Source organism: Cyprinus carpio, chromosome B23 (assembly GCF_018340385.1).
Source record: "Cyprinus carpio isolate SPL01 chromosome B23, ASM1834038v1, whole genome shotgun sequence".
Taxonomy (NCBI): Eukaryota; Metazoa; Chordata; class Actinopteri; order Cypriniformes; family Cyprinidae; genus Cyprinus; species Cyprinus carpio.
Window position 1 is genome coordinate 16169289 of NC_056619.1, and position 19052 is coordinate 16188340.

Consider the following 19052-nt stretch of genomic DNA (forward strand, 5'->3'; position numbering starts at 1 on the left):
AAATTGCTAGATGTAAACTTGGAATTAGGAGAAAAATGTCATAAATTGAATTTAGAGAAAATTTCTTCTGGATCGCAAATACATCTCATGAGGGAAAAAGTCTGAATTATTTTTTCTTGGCGGAAACTAACTTCCATATTAAGTTGATATGTCCCTCTGGTAACTCTGTTGTAATATAAAATAAATAAACTCAAAAATATGATATGAATTTTAATGTTGTAAGGCTTTATTTTTTAATGTTTTATCATTTTAATTATAGCTAGATTAGTAAAGTTCAAAAACAAATTCTGAAGTTGGCTTGAGAAAGCCAGACCAGAAAGTTAGAAAAAGTTTTAAAAGCTTGAAATTTAAAAGTGTTCAGCTTAAAGTAGTTTGAAGCTTAAAATAGTTTGAAAGATTCAAGTTTGAATGTTTTGAAGGCAATAGAGTCTATTAGAAAAACAGACAGATAGATCTAAGCAAACTTATTTCATATTTAGTCTGTAGTAGTTTTGAAGGGTGCTCCAATAGCGCTGTGTTTTCGAGGCTTGGCTGGTCGCTGATCTTGCAGAACAGAAACTGTAATGACATTGAACCCACAATATATCCTACTGCCTGACGCTTTTCAGTAAGGCTATAAGTCTTGTTTGTTGTTTGTCAACATTGCAGCTCGGCTCCCCGCAGCGCTCCTCTAGAGCAAGAAGCAGCACTTTATTGTTATTTATTGGCAACAGTCCTCCACTAGAGATTAAGACTAGCTGTGTGACGGCTTCTACTTCCTAGAGAGGCAGGAGGTCTATCTTATAAGGTTAACTGTCCTGTCTCATCTGGATACACTTCTTGGGATGAGAATGGTATCAGTACAACGTATGGGAAACTGCATTTGCTGGCCTACTTTGTCGACAATTCACAAAAACATCGGCTGCAAAACTAAAAGGCAGGACAGGACAATAAAGAGCATTATTGGTTCATTTGTCACATTTGAGATTTGGGAAGACATGACAAGAGTCTGCTATTACAATCTACTCCATCTTACAAGCGCCATCACATTATAGACAAGTAGGACATGAAATTGAAGAAGAGAGTTATTGCTTTAAATGAAGCACGGATTGGTTTAACTGCTTGTAAGATGGCAAATGAAAACAGTGACAGGCGCATTTCTTTGAAATAATAAAATGATACCCCTTCACAACATCACTGTCTGACTGCAACCTTAAGCGCAGCATTCTAAAGACTTCATTAAGCTTATTTTACACTCTTGTTTGACATGTTGCATCATTAGTCTTCAATATGTGGAACAAAAAAATAAATATGGTTTAAGAAAACTCCACACACAGAGTTTGCTTTAATGTATTCCTAAAAGAAACTGCTAATTTGAATTGATTACATCTTTGGGTTAATAATTCACTTACAGCCGTGAGTGTTAAGCCTTACAGTGAATCTGTCTATGCAGACCTATTAATTACAGACCTTATTAATTAATATGAATAATTTAGATGTTTTTTTAAAGAAATACTTTTATTCATCAAGAATGCATTAAATCAATCAAAAGTGACAGTAAAGCATTTATAATGTTACAAAACATTTTCACATTTGTTTCACATAAATGCTGTTCTTTAGAATTTTTGATATATCAAAGAATCCTGAAAAAGTTTGATAAATTTAATGTGTTCTTGCTAAGTATTAAAAAAATATGAAGCAGCACATTGTTTAATAATAAAAAATGTTTTTGAGTGCCAAATCAGCATATCAGAATGATTTCTGAAGGATCATGACATCGAGGACTGGGGTAATGATGCTGAAAATTCAGCTTTGTCATCACAGGAATAAATTACATTTTAAAATATATTAAAAACAGGCTTTTTAAAATATTTCAGTTTTTCTGTAGAATTGATAAAATGTATGCAGCCTTAGAGATATTGTGTCTGTATATATTCAGACCCTAGAAGTTCCTGTTTATTTCAAGTTTAAATTAGATTCTGAATCACAGATCTTCAATATGGGCTTTAGACTTTTGGACCCTACTGTATCTAATGGAAACATGTTATCATTGTAGTCCGCAACACAGTAACTATGCTCCAATTACTTGCTGTGGACTTCACGTGGCTGCACAGCAGATGGACAGTGCTTTAATAGAAGTGTGCACTGTCAACAGCCGCTATCATCTCCATCAACATGCACTAGGCCATGCATGAAATAAACCTGCTTACTCCAAACAGTTCTGCTGAGTGTCCTCTCCAGATTTCATAAATGCATAGAAATCTACGTGACTGGAATAACTGAAGTGTCCAAAATGGCACAGGGCTTCAGAGAACACAGTTATGCAGTGGTAAGTAGAAATAAAAAGATCTATTATGTAACATAACATGCACGGTAGACACTCTATACAAGCGGTATCCCAGCAGTCCATGGGATGAGTATCAAGTTACACAGTCTGTACTGTAGGCAGAGACTCCCTCTGCAGTTTTAATGGTTGTGTACAGTGTCTGTTGTGACTTACCATAAACGGCTAGCTGTGAATTTGATCTAAGATATAAATTCCCCCTTTGACATATCAACTAATAGTTTATGGAAAAGTTTTATGGTTGCAAACTAAGGTAAGAACCATTTAAATTTTTTAAGAAACATGTAATGGTTTTGTTTCGTTAATGGTTCTCTCACATGCGTTTCTGCCAATGTGAATGTACTAAAATAAAATACTCAACGGCCTACTCAACACAGCAACAATGCTATTAAATCTACAGCACAAAACAGACCAGTGCTGTCCGATAACTAAACAAATGACTCTTATGAGCCAGTTATTTATAGTGAATCTAAAGAAACAGAGGAACCAGTTATGTTCCTTTTACTGAACAAATGAAGCTTTTGAGCCAATTTTTTATGATAAATACAAAAAACATATGCTGAAAATGGAACTGTGCACTAGCATGCAGTACTACTCTTACAGTTTCCTCCAAGATGTGGTAAAAATTGTAAGAATATGATGTTCTATGCTTTTACTATTTCTAAATTCTTCCGTGCTTGCTTGAATTCTTTTGAACAATGTTTGAAACTTCGTATTGTTAGGACTTCTTGCGTTTTTGCCTCAAGATGAATGAGTTGCTTCAGAAAAAGTGAAACGAATAACTGTAAATGAATTAAATGTTACCACATTTTATTTGTCAGATCTTATTGTTTAATATACAGTTAAAGTGAATTTTTGAATTGCAAATATGTCAAAAACTGATTTTTAAAAAAATACGTTGTGGTACTCTTGTGAATGTGTGTCAGTCTCACAAGGAAGAGAAAGAATTGTTGAATAAAGTTGTAATTTTTGTTTTCTTTGCGCACAAAAAGTATTCACATAGTTTCACGAAATTACGGTTGAACCACTGATGTCACATGGAATATTTTAATGATGTCCTTACTACCTTTCTGGGCTTTGAAGGTGGTAGTTGCATTGCTACTGTATCTATGCAGGGTCAGAAAGCGCTCGGATTTCTTCAAAAATATCTTAATTTGTGTTCTGAAGGTTTTGCGGGTTTGACATGAGGGTGAGTAATTAACAAGTGAATTTTCATTTTTGCGTGAACTGTCCCTTTAAGAGCTGAATAACCTTGCTTTAACATTCTCGCTCTGCAATTCCCCCTAATACAGTAAGGCACTGTAAGACATGTTACTCAGGAAAAGTCTTGATTATACCTGCACACGCAGCACAGTAGAAAAGTGTGATCAAATCATGGCCATAATCATGCCATGTCACAGCCTCTAGGGTCCCCTGTCAAACAGCGGCCACAGCATAATGGATGGCTCATAAACAGCGCACTGCGTCATCCTTGATTAACGGCCATAAAAAAACACAGCAAGAAGGAGGGAGGGTCGTCCACCGGGGTCTGAGATGATATTTCTTAGCATTAATCTCTGGGAGACAGCTAGGCGCTGTCAGAGGAATGGCAATGATTTGAAACCATCTTCCTTTCACCATTGCACACTGAATGGCATACAGGAGGAAAGAGAGACGGGCTGATAGCAGGCAGTTATTTAACATTTGAGTGTTTCATGTTAAATAAATAACACCATGCCTGCTCCTGCGTCCCCGATGAATTCATCCATGACGATCAACGAGCGCAACAAATACAGACTTGCTACTGAAATCTTCTCTGAATGATGTTTACTCTCTCACACACACTCACCCACACAAGCACATACAGCCTCACACCCTTAAACCTAAATGAAATGCGAGTTGACACATTTATAACCTTTACCCACTCGGGCCAAGTTGCAGTGCAATTTAAACCTCACTGCACCAAAATACAAACCAAAACCTGCAGTTTAGTCAGCAAATGCTAAGCTTTGCACAGAATGTTAAACAGGTTAGTACAGGGGTGGCCAAACTCGGTACTGGAGGGCCAGTGTCCTGCAGAGTTTAGGTCCAACCCCAGTTAAACACACCTGAAGCAGCTAATCAAACTCTTACTAGGCATACTAGAAACATCCCGGCAAGTGTGTTGAGGCAAGTTGGACCTTAACTCGGCAGGACACCGGTCCTCCAGGACCATGTTTGGGCACCCCTGGTTTAGTATCTTATTTTTTTGACTAAAACTGGTGAAAAAGTGTGCACTAATGCAAAAACCCCAAAATATGAACTTGATGCTTTGGTTTGTGGTCATCATTCAATTTTACAATGTAACAAGCTGAAGTTTTGCTTGTGAATTAGTGTCTTTGGGTTTCTTCATGTGGGACACTGAGCAGGCTGCAGAAGTATGGACAGATGGAAAACCACATCGCCCAAGGCCTTTTGGATCCTATTGCAGGATGTTGGGGATATTGTTGTGGGCAGTGGGGATGCTGTGGTTCAATGCTCCTGATTCTGCATCTACACAAACAGAAGAGGGCTCTTGCTCTCATTCAGAGATGAGAAGGGCTCTCAAGCAATTCTGTGGACGCCACTAATGATAAAACTCATCCTGACGAGTGATCAAAATCAGTGGTGCTCAACCAGAGGGCCTTAGCAAACTTCCGAAGAGGATTTGAAATTATTTAAAATGACAAAACAAGCATTAAAATAAGCCAAAACTGTAACACTTTATTATAATGTTCCATATGTTAACATTAACATCAACTAACACTAAAAATACTTCTAAGGCATTTAGTTAAAGTTAAATTCAAAATTTGCCGATACAGTATTGAAGTCAAAAAGTACCTGTTATCATTTTATGGACATCAGCTAACAAACTAACAATGAACAGTTGTATTTGTTTATTATTATTATTATTTGATTTCTAGACCTGAAAAAAAGCCATGTAAACCATTACAAAAACTCCATGAGTATTTTTATAATGCAGATGCAATTTTCTAGGAATGCCAAGCTCTAAAAAATTCCCCCCAAAATCCTTATCCAATAAATCATGAACAACTGGAGATTCCTAGAGCCTTGGAGTCAAAAAGGTTGAGAACCACTGATCTAAATGATCCCTCCAGGAACATGGCAGAGAGAAAGGGGGATTGCCATAACTGTCGTCATCGCTCACTTCTCATGGAATTGTGGGTGGACGTGTTCTGGTTTATAAACATTGTCTACCTGTGTCACTCTAAGGTGGCCGTCCTTCAATATTCGACACTAAAGAAATCATTAGAAAAGCAAGGACACATGTAGGAGATTTTCCTCAAGGGATTCAAATGCAAATTCTCATTATTTTTAATCACTGTTGTAAGACGACGACCCAGTGAAGCATTCAAACAGGACACTGAGGGTTTACGCCATAAAACTCAAGCATAACCAGTTACCATTGATTACATCATGCTCCGGGCATGTTGAAAAACTGGTCAATTATTTCCTTGGCCTGAAAACAGCAAAACTCAACTCTGGAGAACACATAAAATCGCTCTCTATTCCATACAGACAGCATTATCTTTAGCTTGAGAGTTTGTTCTTCAGCATGGCCTTGAATTTATACAGGCGTACAAAACTTGTGAATGGTGAATGTTATTGGAAAGGACATAAAGCATGAATACGGACTTCCTGTTTACACACTACCAGGACAAACCAGTACAAACCCAGGACAGAATCTCATCCTCTGCTTTTAAGGAGATGGATTTGAACACACTGCAATCTGCTCATCTAAACCAAGAGAATATAGACACATATGCATGTATACATTTAAGAAAAAATATGTTATGTTTATATATTAAATATATTTGCATCTAAATTAAATTACATGAATATAAATATATACATGTAGATATTTTATAAATATATACTGTATGTGTGTGTATTTAGATATAAATAATAAATATACACAGTACACACACATACAGTATATTATGTAAACAAAAACTTTTATTTTGGATGTGATTAATCATTTGACAGCACTAATAAATATATTAATAGACTCAATAAATCACGCTGGTTTCAGGCATCAAATCCTTGTGCAGCATGTACCCACTTTCTTGCCAGATGTCATGGGAAGACAAGAAATCACTAACAAGAACTGGTGAGTATGAAATGATTATTATTTATTCCTTCAAACTAAAATCCCAAGAGTCAAGATATTTCATGTAGATGGAAAGGCCCCAGTAAAAGTCACCCACTGTGACATGCACATCGGACAGATTTACTTCTACACCCTGGAAACTACAACGAGACCAAGGGCACTTAGTGACTCATCGAGGGATCATTAACCAAACCAATGTCCCTCCCACATGGCCAAAGGCTAGGACTTCGCCAAGCATTTACTGGGTTTATCAGTGAGGAACTCACTGGCTTTGAAGCTGCGACACCTTGAGACCCTTTAGGCATGTTACAGAGACGGTATGAATCACACAAGGTGAACACCCTCTCTCTGAACTATTTCAAGTCAGCAGAGGAGGTATATGCCAAATAAAAGAGTATGCAGTACAAACATCCAGCACACTTGCCTCCCTTAATTAACACAAAAACATGGTGAGTCAGCAACCGATGCTGCAACTACACAATAATCTAGCCCACATTCATTTTTTGTTACGGTAATCTACAGACTTTGAAAGCAATACTTTAAGAGTGAAGGAAACCAATGCTCAGCATCAACTGAGATGACCTAGTTACAGAACTCGCATTGAAATTCCACTTTCTTTTTTTTCATCTGCAATTAATTCAGCTCGAAAGCTAAATAGGCTCCATCCAAACTTTGTTTTGTAGATAATTTTTAGCCTTAAAGGGTAGTTCACCACAAAATTAACATTCCATCACTCTTTATGCACCCTCACTTCAATCCAAACGTGCAGCTTTTGTGAGAAACCGAAAACATTTACTTTTGAATTGTTTTGTTTGTTCAATGAAGGTCTGTGGGGTCCGAAACAACAGTGGACACCATTGCCTTTCATTGTAGGGACAAAAACAACAACAACAAAAAAAGACATTTTTCTAAATATCTTCTTTTGTGTTACCCAGAAGAAAGTCATAATGGTTTGGAAGGACATGAAAGTGAGTAAATTAGTATTTATTGAATATTAATTTTTGGGTGAAATATCACTTTAAATTTCGCTTTAAGGACATTTCTGAGCTTTTGGTCACAAGCAGGCTTGTCAATTCAACCTCTGAACTTATTTCCACTTATAATCTTATTTACATTAAGCTGAGCTTTGCAGCTCTTGCATACTGAATTGATCTTATACATCTTCTTCTTTACACTGTCGTGTTGGGTCACGTGTTGATTCTCACACACAGCTGATAGAAAACAAGATGCAGAATGCATAACTCTTTCTCACATCCATGCATCTTGCAAATCTTGCATCTTTGCATCTAGTAGTTCCTTCTGCAAATATATCTAATTTAGGCTGTGTTCTCAACAAGTAAATAACATGCCCACGAGAAATAATCCTTGACTCTCAGAGCTCCTACACGGTTTCGTACCATCATATGTTCCACTTTCCAGTAGCAGGCCGCTCTCTTCCAGCACACGAAATTCCCCCACGCTGATGAAATTATAGTCCACTCCTGGAACCTCCCCTTCACGAGGCTGCCTTGTGGTACCTGCCAAAGTGACACAGAATGATGAGTTACAAATTATTAGAGGAAGAATGTCCTTTTTGTGTAAAGGTATTACTTCAACTATGTATGTATATATATATATAATGATTGATTATTAATTATTATTTTGAGTTAGAATTTATTTTTTGTGTAAAGGTATTACTTTTATGATTTTAAATGCCTTTTAGGTACAGATTTTTTACCACTTACCCTTGTACCTCCCCATACTTGCAATGAAAACATATTAAAGTCATGATGATATATTAGTAGAGACAGATCAATTTTTTCATATTTTGAAAAACTTGGAACTTGGTGTTATGCATTAGTTGTTTATTGAATTTAGAGATGTGTGTTTTTAAAAAAAAATGAAACATGGACTAATGAATTGTTGTTCACTTTATATATATATATATATATATATATATATATATATATATATTTACACACATATACATATATATATATATATATATATATATATATATATATATATATATATATATATATATATATATATACACATATGTATATACACACACACATATATATATATATATATATATATATATATATATATATATATATATATATATATATATATATATATATATATATATATATATATATATATATATATATACACACACACATATACATATATATATATATACATATATATATATATATAATGTGTGATATATATATATATATATATATATATAAAAATAAATTATATATATATATATATATATATATACACACACACACACACACACACACACACACATATATATATAATGTATATATAATTTAGAACAATAATTATGACATTAATTATCCAAAGCGACTTACAAATGAGTAATACAAAAAGCGATTCATCATAAATCAATTTATTCATTGATTCATCTTCTGAATATAATTATCTACAGTAGATGTAAAGTCTGATACTGTATCATAAAAATCGCATAATTCCAAACCACAGAACAAGTGCATTTAAAATGTAATTTGAGTTTCACCTCACCTGAAATACACAATGATTTGTAAGCTAAATCATTCCTGGATATTTAAACTTACTCATCAAATAAAAGCTGACAAAGATTTTATGACTAAAATGTAAAACCCAATTGCATTAATTCATTAAGATAAATATAAATAAATATAAAGAGTTTGAGTATTGACCCCATTTTCTCTGCTGTAAGAGGAACCGCAAACAGAAACTCTCTGCAAACATTGTCACTGAACAAAAGACAACATGGCTAAGTTTTGTGAGCCTTTATTGTTGTCCTCTGTACAAGAGAGAACACAGTGAATCATCTGCATCCATATTCTGCTGTAGTGCCTCTTTTTTTCGATTGCATTTACAGTTCACACTTTGCTTGCTTTATCACTAAAGTTTGTCATACTTGACAGTCTCACAACAGCTACTGTGGGGCAAGAGCCCAGATGCCAGTTTCTGTGCTGGAGGAAGATAAACAAACAATTAGCTCTGCAGTTTGCACAAGCTACACAAAACACCGCCAGCTGCTTAAGCACCTTACCATCCACCCCAGCATGATGCCGCACAACCCTGCACTCCTCGGAACGTCACAAAGAAAGGCCCTCTCCTAAAACAATTCTTGCTCTTCAAAGACTGCTTTGAAGCACAAAATCTTTCTAAAAAAAATGGAAGTTAGTGTTAGGCTTTCACATGTGAAATCTGTATTTTTATATTATACAGAAGACTGAGGTGTGAGCTGTTTATTTTGTGGCATCAAAGCGGGGATGAATTATATTCAAAACTCATTATGTACTCATGGTCAGCTGTGAGTTCCCTTAACAAGCTCTGGAAAAGTTTAAAGTCTTAAATCTCCACAAGTGTAAAAAAAAAAAGCAATGCTTTAAGATTGACCACCTAGGGCACTTTTTTATTTCTGCATTCATTTTTTTTATATCTGCGGATGAGGCAGAGAGGGGTTACCGTTGAGCTATAACGGATATTAATGCTAGCAGGAGGAGGGAGGGAGATGGAGGCTTCAGTCGAGCTTCAAAGATTATGTGGCAATTTGGACTCCAGGCGTTCTTCTTTCCCCCGTTTTTTTTTCGAAGGACATGGCTTTAATGACTTTTCTGTCCACTTGTCCAGAGAGACATGTGCAACAGTTCCATTCCAGAAGTTTCCAGATGAGCAAAGAGTTTGACGGACAGTGCAGTCAGTGCTTCATGAAGGGAACCAAAATCATCTTTCAACAGAAAATGTCTATAGGCATAGGGATTATGTGTAATGTGACAATGCCTTAAAGTAATAATTCATTCAAAAAATGAATATTTTTTCATTATTTATTCACTCTCATGTTGCTACCCACCTGCAAAATGTTCTTTTGCAATACAGGTTCTCTATAGACATCTATGAACCTTAAACCATAGCACAAACGTTTTGTTATATTCGAAAATGGTTCTTTAGACTATTAAAAAAAAAAAATCTTTTTTGTTTTGAACAATAAATGGTTCTTTTGAGATCGGTTTTATAAGTTCACCCAAAAATGTATTTTGAAGAATAACAACTGGCACCCATTGACTTCCATTGTATGAACAAAAAAATAAAAAAAAAAAAAAACACAAAGATTTTTTTCATATCATCCTCTTTTGTGTTCAATACAAAAATATAAAGCCATACAGGTTTGGAACAACATATGGTGAGTAAGAGATTTTCAATAATTTTTTCTTTCTGGTTGAACTTTCTCTTTAAAACTGAGCAATTGAGCAATGTATTATTAAACATTGACTTCTATTAAATGGCAATACTGCTCCTCACTGTCCTTCACCTTTACTGTGATTAATAACTTATAATTAATCATTATTTGATTATTTCACTTGACTGAAGCCTGGAAGATGAACTATGACAGTTCATTCTGACATTACTGCTACTACCGGCGCTATTAAATATAATTAGACCTGTCCATCATCTGGCTCTCAGCCCGATGCTTATGATTATACTGGATGGAAAAGTGTGAATCAATGGAGGACTGTGTGTTGAGTCATGGGGCTGAAGAGACCGTAACAAGGGCAGTGGATGAGAATGACATTAGAGATTCCAGGTGGGCCCACACACTGAGCCAGTGTCTCTTGCAATGTTGAGCCACAGCAAAGAAAACATCTGCTCAGGCCTGGTGTCCATTAAAATCCCAAATTACAAAGAGCCACATGCCAGGTGCAGGATTTACTAAAAGAAAAAAGGACAAACTATACCACATCTCTAAATCAACAGATAAAGACTACATTTTTACATTTACTGAAGAAAAAAAAACTGTAAACCTCGCTGGTGCTTAGCTTGCTGACACAACACTATTTGGCTGTTGAAATGCAGTTGATATGTGATTAAAGTCATAAAATCCCATTCCCAAGTGTGTGATATTCTGGTCCTTGTGGCTCTGGAATTTCTTTGTTTTGTGGTGCATATGAGAAGATATTCTGAAGAAATTTTTTACCATTTTTTATCCATGAAATGTCCAATGAAATTTGAAGGGGCAAAAAATAAAAATAAAAATAAAAAAAACATTTTCAGTTCTGTTTCCCAAAAGAAAAAAGTCAAACCAGTTTGGAATTACAAAAAGTGTGAGTATATAATTACAGAACTTTGATTTTCATGTGAAATATTCCTTAAATAGTTAGCATTAAATGTTTTTTGAAATCGCTAACCCTAAGTATGAGCCATATTAATGATGGTAAGTGCCTTAACAAACAGCACTAATTAAAAGATTACACCACAGCCCGAGAGAAAAAAAGCACGAATTAAAGATGTGCGAGTAATTAAGGCATATGTTTCACTAATTCACTGGTTCGTGGCCAGACCACATACTGTATTCTGCACGACAAAAGAGCAAAACTCATTCTGTGTGTGGTTTATTGGCATTGATGTTGTTAAGAAAAAAGATGGCTGTCTGTTCCAGACAGTCTGTAACTGAAAACTGTTGCCAAGAAATTACTGAGCCAATACTGGCAAGTAATTCTACATTACCCAACAGGTTTAATCGATCATGATTATGTGACATTAGCTCAAAAAGTAAAGACGTTGGAAGTATGGAAACTGAAATCTGTACAAAAGAAACAGGGAGAGAGGGAGAGAAGGAATAAACGGTCCTTAAGCAGGCATCAGCGGCCTCCGGCATCTGCTTGTTAAAACAGGCATGTGGCAGCAATCACACCATAAACAATAACTGAAATGGTAAGTATATTAGCTTCCACATTAACAGACGATAGCGTTCTATTTATAATACGTGTGCAGCCCTGCACTGTAGTTATGTCTTCTGCCTCTGAATACTGAAGCTCTTCAGTAGATTCTTTTTGGATGTCAATGTTTTTATTATTCATCAGCTGGGAAAAAAAAAACATTCTGAAAGTGATTCCAATGACATTGTTGCTCTGTGTTGTTATCATTATAGTTGTGGTATGGAATTCTCTATTCTTATAGAATTAGAATAAATATTAAAACTCTACAGTTAGAATTATAGTCATCGTCATTGCTGTGAACAGCTTTAAGAATGAAAGTACGTTGTGACTCATGATGCTCAGCTGGGTGAAGAGTCTGTTCTACCAGGTGAGGGCAGAATGGAGAGGAAGAGCATGTGAATAACCCTAGAAAACACATGCTGAGTCTACTCACTCTTTCAGCATTCCCTTTAGATGAAATTACTGCGTTAAAACTAACACTCGGCACCAGCACTTCTGGGTTCTCAAGAGCTGTTTTAGATTAGACGCTCATTTAAATTCAGCTGAAAATGACCAAAAATTGTTGTGGGGTGAGAACTGAGAAATCAAAATTGCCATTGTAATTTTAACATATAAGTTTCAGAACTTATTTAAAAAACAGCTTATACTGAAGGCAGTCTGCTGAAACGACAGGTTGTGGAATGTGCCACTTTATGACATAATAGTGTGGCTAAACTCCGCCTCCGCAGAAGATGATCAACACCTGCTTCTACATCGCTGCCTGTTTAGCCCCGCCCACCGATTCGAGCATGTAGTGTAAATAATGAGAGAGGCAAATGCAGGTCTACTCAGAAACCAAAACGATAAACTTCATTTTAAATGAAGCGTCAGTAAGAACTTGGTCCTTTCTTCACTTCAATTTACCGCGGATTCATTTACAAACAAGGCACAATTTGACGCAGGATTTTCAGAAAGATTGAAACAAAAAGATGATGCTGTACTGACTTCATTGGGCATGATGTCACACCACAAAGAATGAGTAACTCTTTTCATTACGTGATCACTATTGCTTTGTCTGTTATCACAGATCATTTGATATGTACGGAGTATTTATGCATTTTTATCCTAAATAAACGTCTGTGAAGGAAGTAGGTGTTAGCCAATCACAGCAGTGGGCATTTACTTCCAAGTCTACTAAATGTGTATTTAAGCAATGAATAAGACATTAATACATCTGGGTTATTTTGTAAACAACTAAAATAAATGAACAATATTACATTATATACTGCTTAACAGATCTTCAGAACTGCAATACTGCTTAATGCGATCACTAAAAGCTGCTTGACTGAAAAACCCGGAAGCAGTGATTGCCTGTAATCATTTCATCTACTGTTCATCACACAGTGCACTATATGGGAACCGGGAGCCATTTCATACGCAGCTACAATGCTGACTCTAATACTACCAGTCAAAAGTATTCACAGCACCCATCATACCACCCTTTGAAATTACGGACTGAAGACGTGTTACTGACACCATAATTATTGTCTGAGCAGCCGGAGTCATGGCAGAATCATCTGAGTGTGACCTGCACGAACACATTTAATGAGTTCTGAGGATCTGAGCGAGGTCAGATGTGTGAATGTGTGTGGTACTCACAGGGAATGGTGCGCAGGTACAGGTTATCTCTGATCACCTGCTGGAGCTTGTGGTCCAAAGAGCCTTTCTGGAACTGCAGGCTGAGGTAATGACGCAGATCCGTGTTTAACACATTACCTGCAGAGACACATTGAATTTGGATAAACTTTGGGTAGTCTGAATACAAAAACAGCATTTGCGAACTATTTTGCATCCATATTGTGACGACTGAAACAGGATATTTATCATTCCAAAATATGTAGGTTTGTGTTGTGTCACCCATTGATTTTATTCTTCAGAAATTGATCGGATCAAGCTAAAGTGCTCTCTATATGAAAGATTGGAGCAGAGGAGTTGAAAAATATGATGTAATACTTTAACCTATATAAACCTATAAATAATACTTTTTTAATTCTCAATAAATAAATGTATAATGTTACAAATTATTTCGATTTCAAATAGATTCTGTTATTTTAAACTGTCTATTCAGCAAAGAATACTAAAAAATATATCAGTTTCCACCAAAAAATATTAAGAAGCACAGCTGTCTTGAACTTTAATAATAATATATACATATATTATATAATAATATATTTTATGCATGCATTTATTTATTTATTTGAGTACCAAATCAGCATATTATAATGATTTCTGAAAGATCATATGACACTGAAAACTGGAGTAATGGCTGCTGAAAATTCAACTTTGTAATCACAGGAATAAATTACATTTTAAAATATATTCAAATAGAACAGTTATTTTAAATTCTAATATCATTTCACAATATTACAGTTTTCATTGTATTATTAATCAAATAAATGCAGCCTTAGTGAGCATAAGAGACTTCTTAAAACCATTACAATTTTAATTATAAACATTTAGTCAGAAACAAAAACATGCATTTATGATTATTCATTTTCCCAACAAAAAAATGGCTCTTCATGTGAAGAGCATTATTTGCTTAAAAGTTTTGCAAACTGCCATTAAAAAACTTGTAGAATGATATATGTGTAAAATGATTTATATTTTTATACAGAAATGTAATAATCTGTGACTGAGTTCCGCTCATTAGCAACAGCTGTGCGGGTGACAAACAAAACGCAAACAAACAAAAGTGAAAAGCTGTCAGTTGCAAATGAGGTGAATATAACTAAATCATGCTAAAATCTGGAAACCGTCCCAGTCTTCCTTCTGATTAAATGACAACCTTGAGATGTGCAGCAGGAGGTCCAGCTGTTTCTAGAGCTACAAAAAATATTTACTGGCTTCCCTTCATGAGCATCCAGATGTGTGAATGCAAGATGAGTGCTAACAAAACAATGCAGGTTGCTCTTGCAGCAAAACTGCCAGGAGTTCAGGTGGAGTTCAAGGAAGTATGGAGGCGGTGCAAGTCATCCTGGAGGAAGGAGGGGAGGAGAAGACCCTCTGAATTAGAGAATGAGAGAGTCGGAGCCAAGCTTCCCCTGACGAATTAAATATGGGAGGGAGGGGAAGAAAGCGACGCCTCTTTGAGCAGCTCCAGTCTCCAGCTGTTGGTATTACGCAGCTGATGATCTCTGGGTGGGGAGGATATGCTTTGAAACTGTGCCAGTCACATGACTGCTGCATAAATAAGCATTGTTTCGGACATTGCAGCTGCTGAACCCGCCTGGCTGTCCTCACAGACCTGTGTGATCATGGATCCTGACACACTCTGGCATATAATTACAGGTAAAAGAGTCCTTCACGCTACTTCAAAAATGGGTCAAGCTACACCTTTGCAATGTCCTGACATCTGGAATCAACATGTGCTGCTAATGTGGAGTCTAAACGTTCAGAGCTCAGAGCAGACAATTTCCCACAACAAATTAATGCTTTTTTTTTTTTTGTATTTGCTAAAAATGTTTTTTGTTGATTAACAGTTTTTTTTTCTTTGCAAAAATATGCAACAAGCTGCAGATAAATTGCTGTAATTATATTATATTATTGCAGATAAATTGCTGTTGTATTGTATTATTTATATTATATTATATTATATTATATTATATTATATTATATTATATTATATTACTGTAATTGTTTTTTTTTATTTGCATATTTTTGTGTTATGTTGAATTTAATTTTATTTAATTATGTTATATTATTGGTATATTGTTATGTTTTATTGAATTTCATTATATTGCAAGAAGTAGTTTTTATAGATGCATTTTTAAATTTGCAAAAAAAAATTCTGTTCATTAAAATTATTTTCTTTACAAAAATAAAATGCGAGTTGAAGTTTTATATTTTTTTTTTTTATATTATATTATATTATATTATATTACAGAAAACCATAAAATATAATACGTTTGTTTTTTTGTTTTTTTTTTAAATTTGTATTAGTGTATTTTTTTTTTTTCAGACTGGCCCCGGGTCATTGTTAAGTAAACAGAAACTGTTCAGATCTTGAAAAGGAATAAGAAATATTTTTGAACTATTTTATGCTTTGTTGTCATCAAAAAGAGGGACAAACCAAATACTAAGTCATCAGGAATGAACATGAACTTCACTGTAAATTCAATGTTTCAGTCCAAATGAAAACACAAATACTTCATGTGGCCTCAAGAGAAATGCCATTTGTGCCTCAAGACAGAATAAATAAAATCATGTTGTGCCATCTCTGGCTAATTTTGAATGCAAGGTAATCAAAACAAGTCTCTCCCCAAGCAATTCTCTCTCACGGGGAATGAAATGGATGGCCCACTGTGATTGCAGATTAGCCTCATTTCATTGGTCGACTTCGACGCATACTAATTTGCTCCAATCTAAATGTGCTCAAGAGGCCCATCATTTTCATTTAGAGTTCTGGTATTAATTCCACCTCTATGGCTGTTTAGCAAGACATTACAGTGTGTCTGACTTGTTCATTCTGCAGCGCTCATTTCTAATAATGTACAACATGATTTATAGCTGCCGTTCATTAGGGATTGTCTTGGTCCAGCCCGAGTGCGTATTGAGCTGCAGTATGAAGTGCTGAACTATGCTGAATGAGGCCAGTTGGGACCGCTAGGGAGGCTCTGTGAGTCATACTGTGAGACCTCAAAGGAGAGACAGGACGGGTGGAGAGAAGCCCCCCAGACTCCTCTTACACTGACATCACCGGCTCCAGCCACCCACACCTGGAAATAATCAGCAGCTCGAGAGCATGAAATGCACTGGGAATGTGGTCAGTATCGCACAAGAGGTTGTAAATCACACAAAGCGGTGAAGCAAATGAATCATATTTTGAATTGTAGTAATAAACTCTATTTTAGAATGCTTGACAAAATGTTGATTCTGATAAAGTGGTTCTCAATCTTTTTGACTCCAAAGCCCCACTTTGTCCAGGCCCTCCTATCTAAGCCAACTGTTGCAATGGAAACAACGCCAAAAGTCCAGGCCCTCCTATCTAAGCATTTTTATTTTAGTGTGTTTTATATCATTTTAATTAGGATTATGTTAATATAACTACATTTGGAAACAACGAGGATGTATTGGGGCCCAGCAGGAAATTTGCTAATTTGTATGATTTGTGAAAGGTGGCAAATTCGTAGGAATTTGTATGAAAGACCAAACATAAGGGCCTTTTGCACTGCATGAACATTTTCATAGTACCAGATCTAATTGTGGAACTACCCATTTTTTGGCATTTATGCACCACCGGAACTGGGTGCGATTTTAGTACGGGACTGCCTTTTTCGAGAACCAAATTAGCTCCTATTCCGGAGCAGGGTATAACCAGCACAACTGGTACTACGTGTGACGTAACTAGTAAATTGATTGCCAAACACGTACGAAAAAGCCCTCACCCTCCATGATTTAAAATGTGTCTAAACTTACTGTAAACATTGTGTCAACTTATTTCACAAGTATGATGAACAGCGATAAATGGACGGATGCTGCAGTGCAGGCACTTGTAGCAAATGTAGCTCTGCCAGTTGTCGTTGGAGATTCTTCGTCCTCATTTCCGTTCTTTCAATCGCTTTACATATAAGTCGACATTCCATGTCCATTATTGTGAAACCCGTGAGACACAACAAAAATACAGCTCCAGTCACAATGTCCTCCATCCTCCTGTTGTTAACGTTGTTCTTCTTTGTTTCCGTTGTTGAACGCTGTGCACAAATGACGTCACTGTCGATCGGCTAACATCACTTCCTAGTACACACTGTCGGTGTGAATGCAACCCTTTAAATGGTACTTGGAAATAGTTTGTGTAAAATCATCCCAGTACTTTAGTACTGTACATTTAGCTCTGGAACTGTAGCGGTGCGAAAGGCCCTATAACTCCACCCCTCACATAAATCGCGCAAAATCATACAAATGAGTTCATATGAATACGTACAATTTAGCCACCTCTAGAAAAAATACGTACAAATTGGTGGTGAGATAGCGTTGACAATGGAGCGCAGTACAGGCTATATATTAAAGGCTCATTATGGTTTAGGTCCCCACCCCAATTAATATAAACATGTGATTAGTTGACTAATGGCACATTTATTCTCCTATTTTATTTTTTTAAAAAAAAAACCTTTCTCCTTTAAAGATGTGTCAGAAAACTTGAACACGCAAAACAATTGATGGCAGAAATACACCTTCAAATATTCAGATAAGCTACATTTACATGGCTTCCATGTTCTCCCATATATGAAAATCGTCATAACTTACTCAAGAAGATACAAATATAGATGTTCTGAAGAATGTTGGTAACTTGAGTGTAGTAAATGACGACAGAATACTAATTTTTGGGTGAACTATTTTTTGAAATTTCTGAAAACTGAGATCAGTTAGGGTCATTTTAAATGTGGCATTCAAAATGCACTTCTTGTACAAAAAGAATAATTTGCATTCACTCATAAATAAAAACCATGCCAAACAAGGGCTTTTTATGTGGGGAATGCTTTCAAAGCTAGTGATGGTTTTCAAATTAAGTTGTACAACAAGGTCCAAGAGCTACACTGTGTAATTCTTTGGACATTGTAAAACGGGAGGAATTTAGGTCAGGCCACAATAGCTTTGCTTCATCCTTCATCGGGTATTGTACAGTAGCACGCAGGAACGTGCTCCATGTTCCCTAGATAAATTCTGCGTACTTGCAGTTCATATAAATTCAGCTTTACAACACTGTGCCAAAAGCCTTTACCCCAGATACGGCTGAAGATCTTTCATGAAAGAGTTACAAAATGCCTTTAGCTCTCACTGTTGTGTGTCCTCATACATGCAGAGCAGCAGGAGACATCAGGACATTAGCCATGTATCATATACA

General features: G+C 35.9%; 1 protein-coding gene across 8 annotated transcripts in view; it reads right to left on the reverse strand.

Moving 5' to 3' along the window:
* LOC109053994 (membrane-associated guanylate kinase, WW and PDZ domain-containing protein 3-like) overlaps nucleotides 1-19052 on the reverse strand; it is a 142897-nt gene that overhangs the window by 37927 nt on the left and 85918 nt on the right. For all 8 annotated transcript variants that reach the window (XM_042751435.1, XM_042751432.1, XM_042751433.1 and 5 more), the window contains 2 exons: nucleotides 13811-13927; nucleotides 7850-7969 (listed from right to left, as the gene is read on the reverse strand). In XM_042751435.1, the coding sequence (XP_042607369.1) occupies nucleotides 7850-7969; nucleotides 13811-13927 (237 nt within the window). The remainder of the gene's footprint in view (nucleotides 1-7849; nucleotides 7970-13810; nucleotides 13928-19052) is intronic.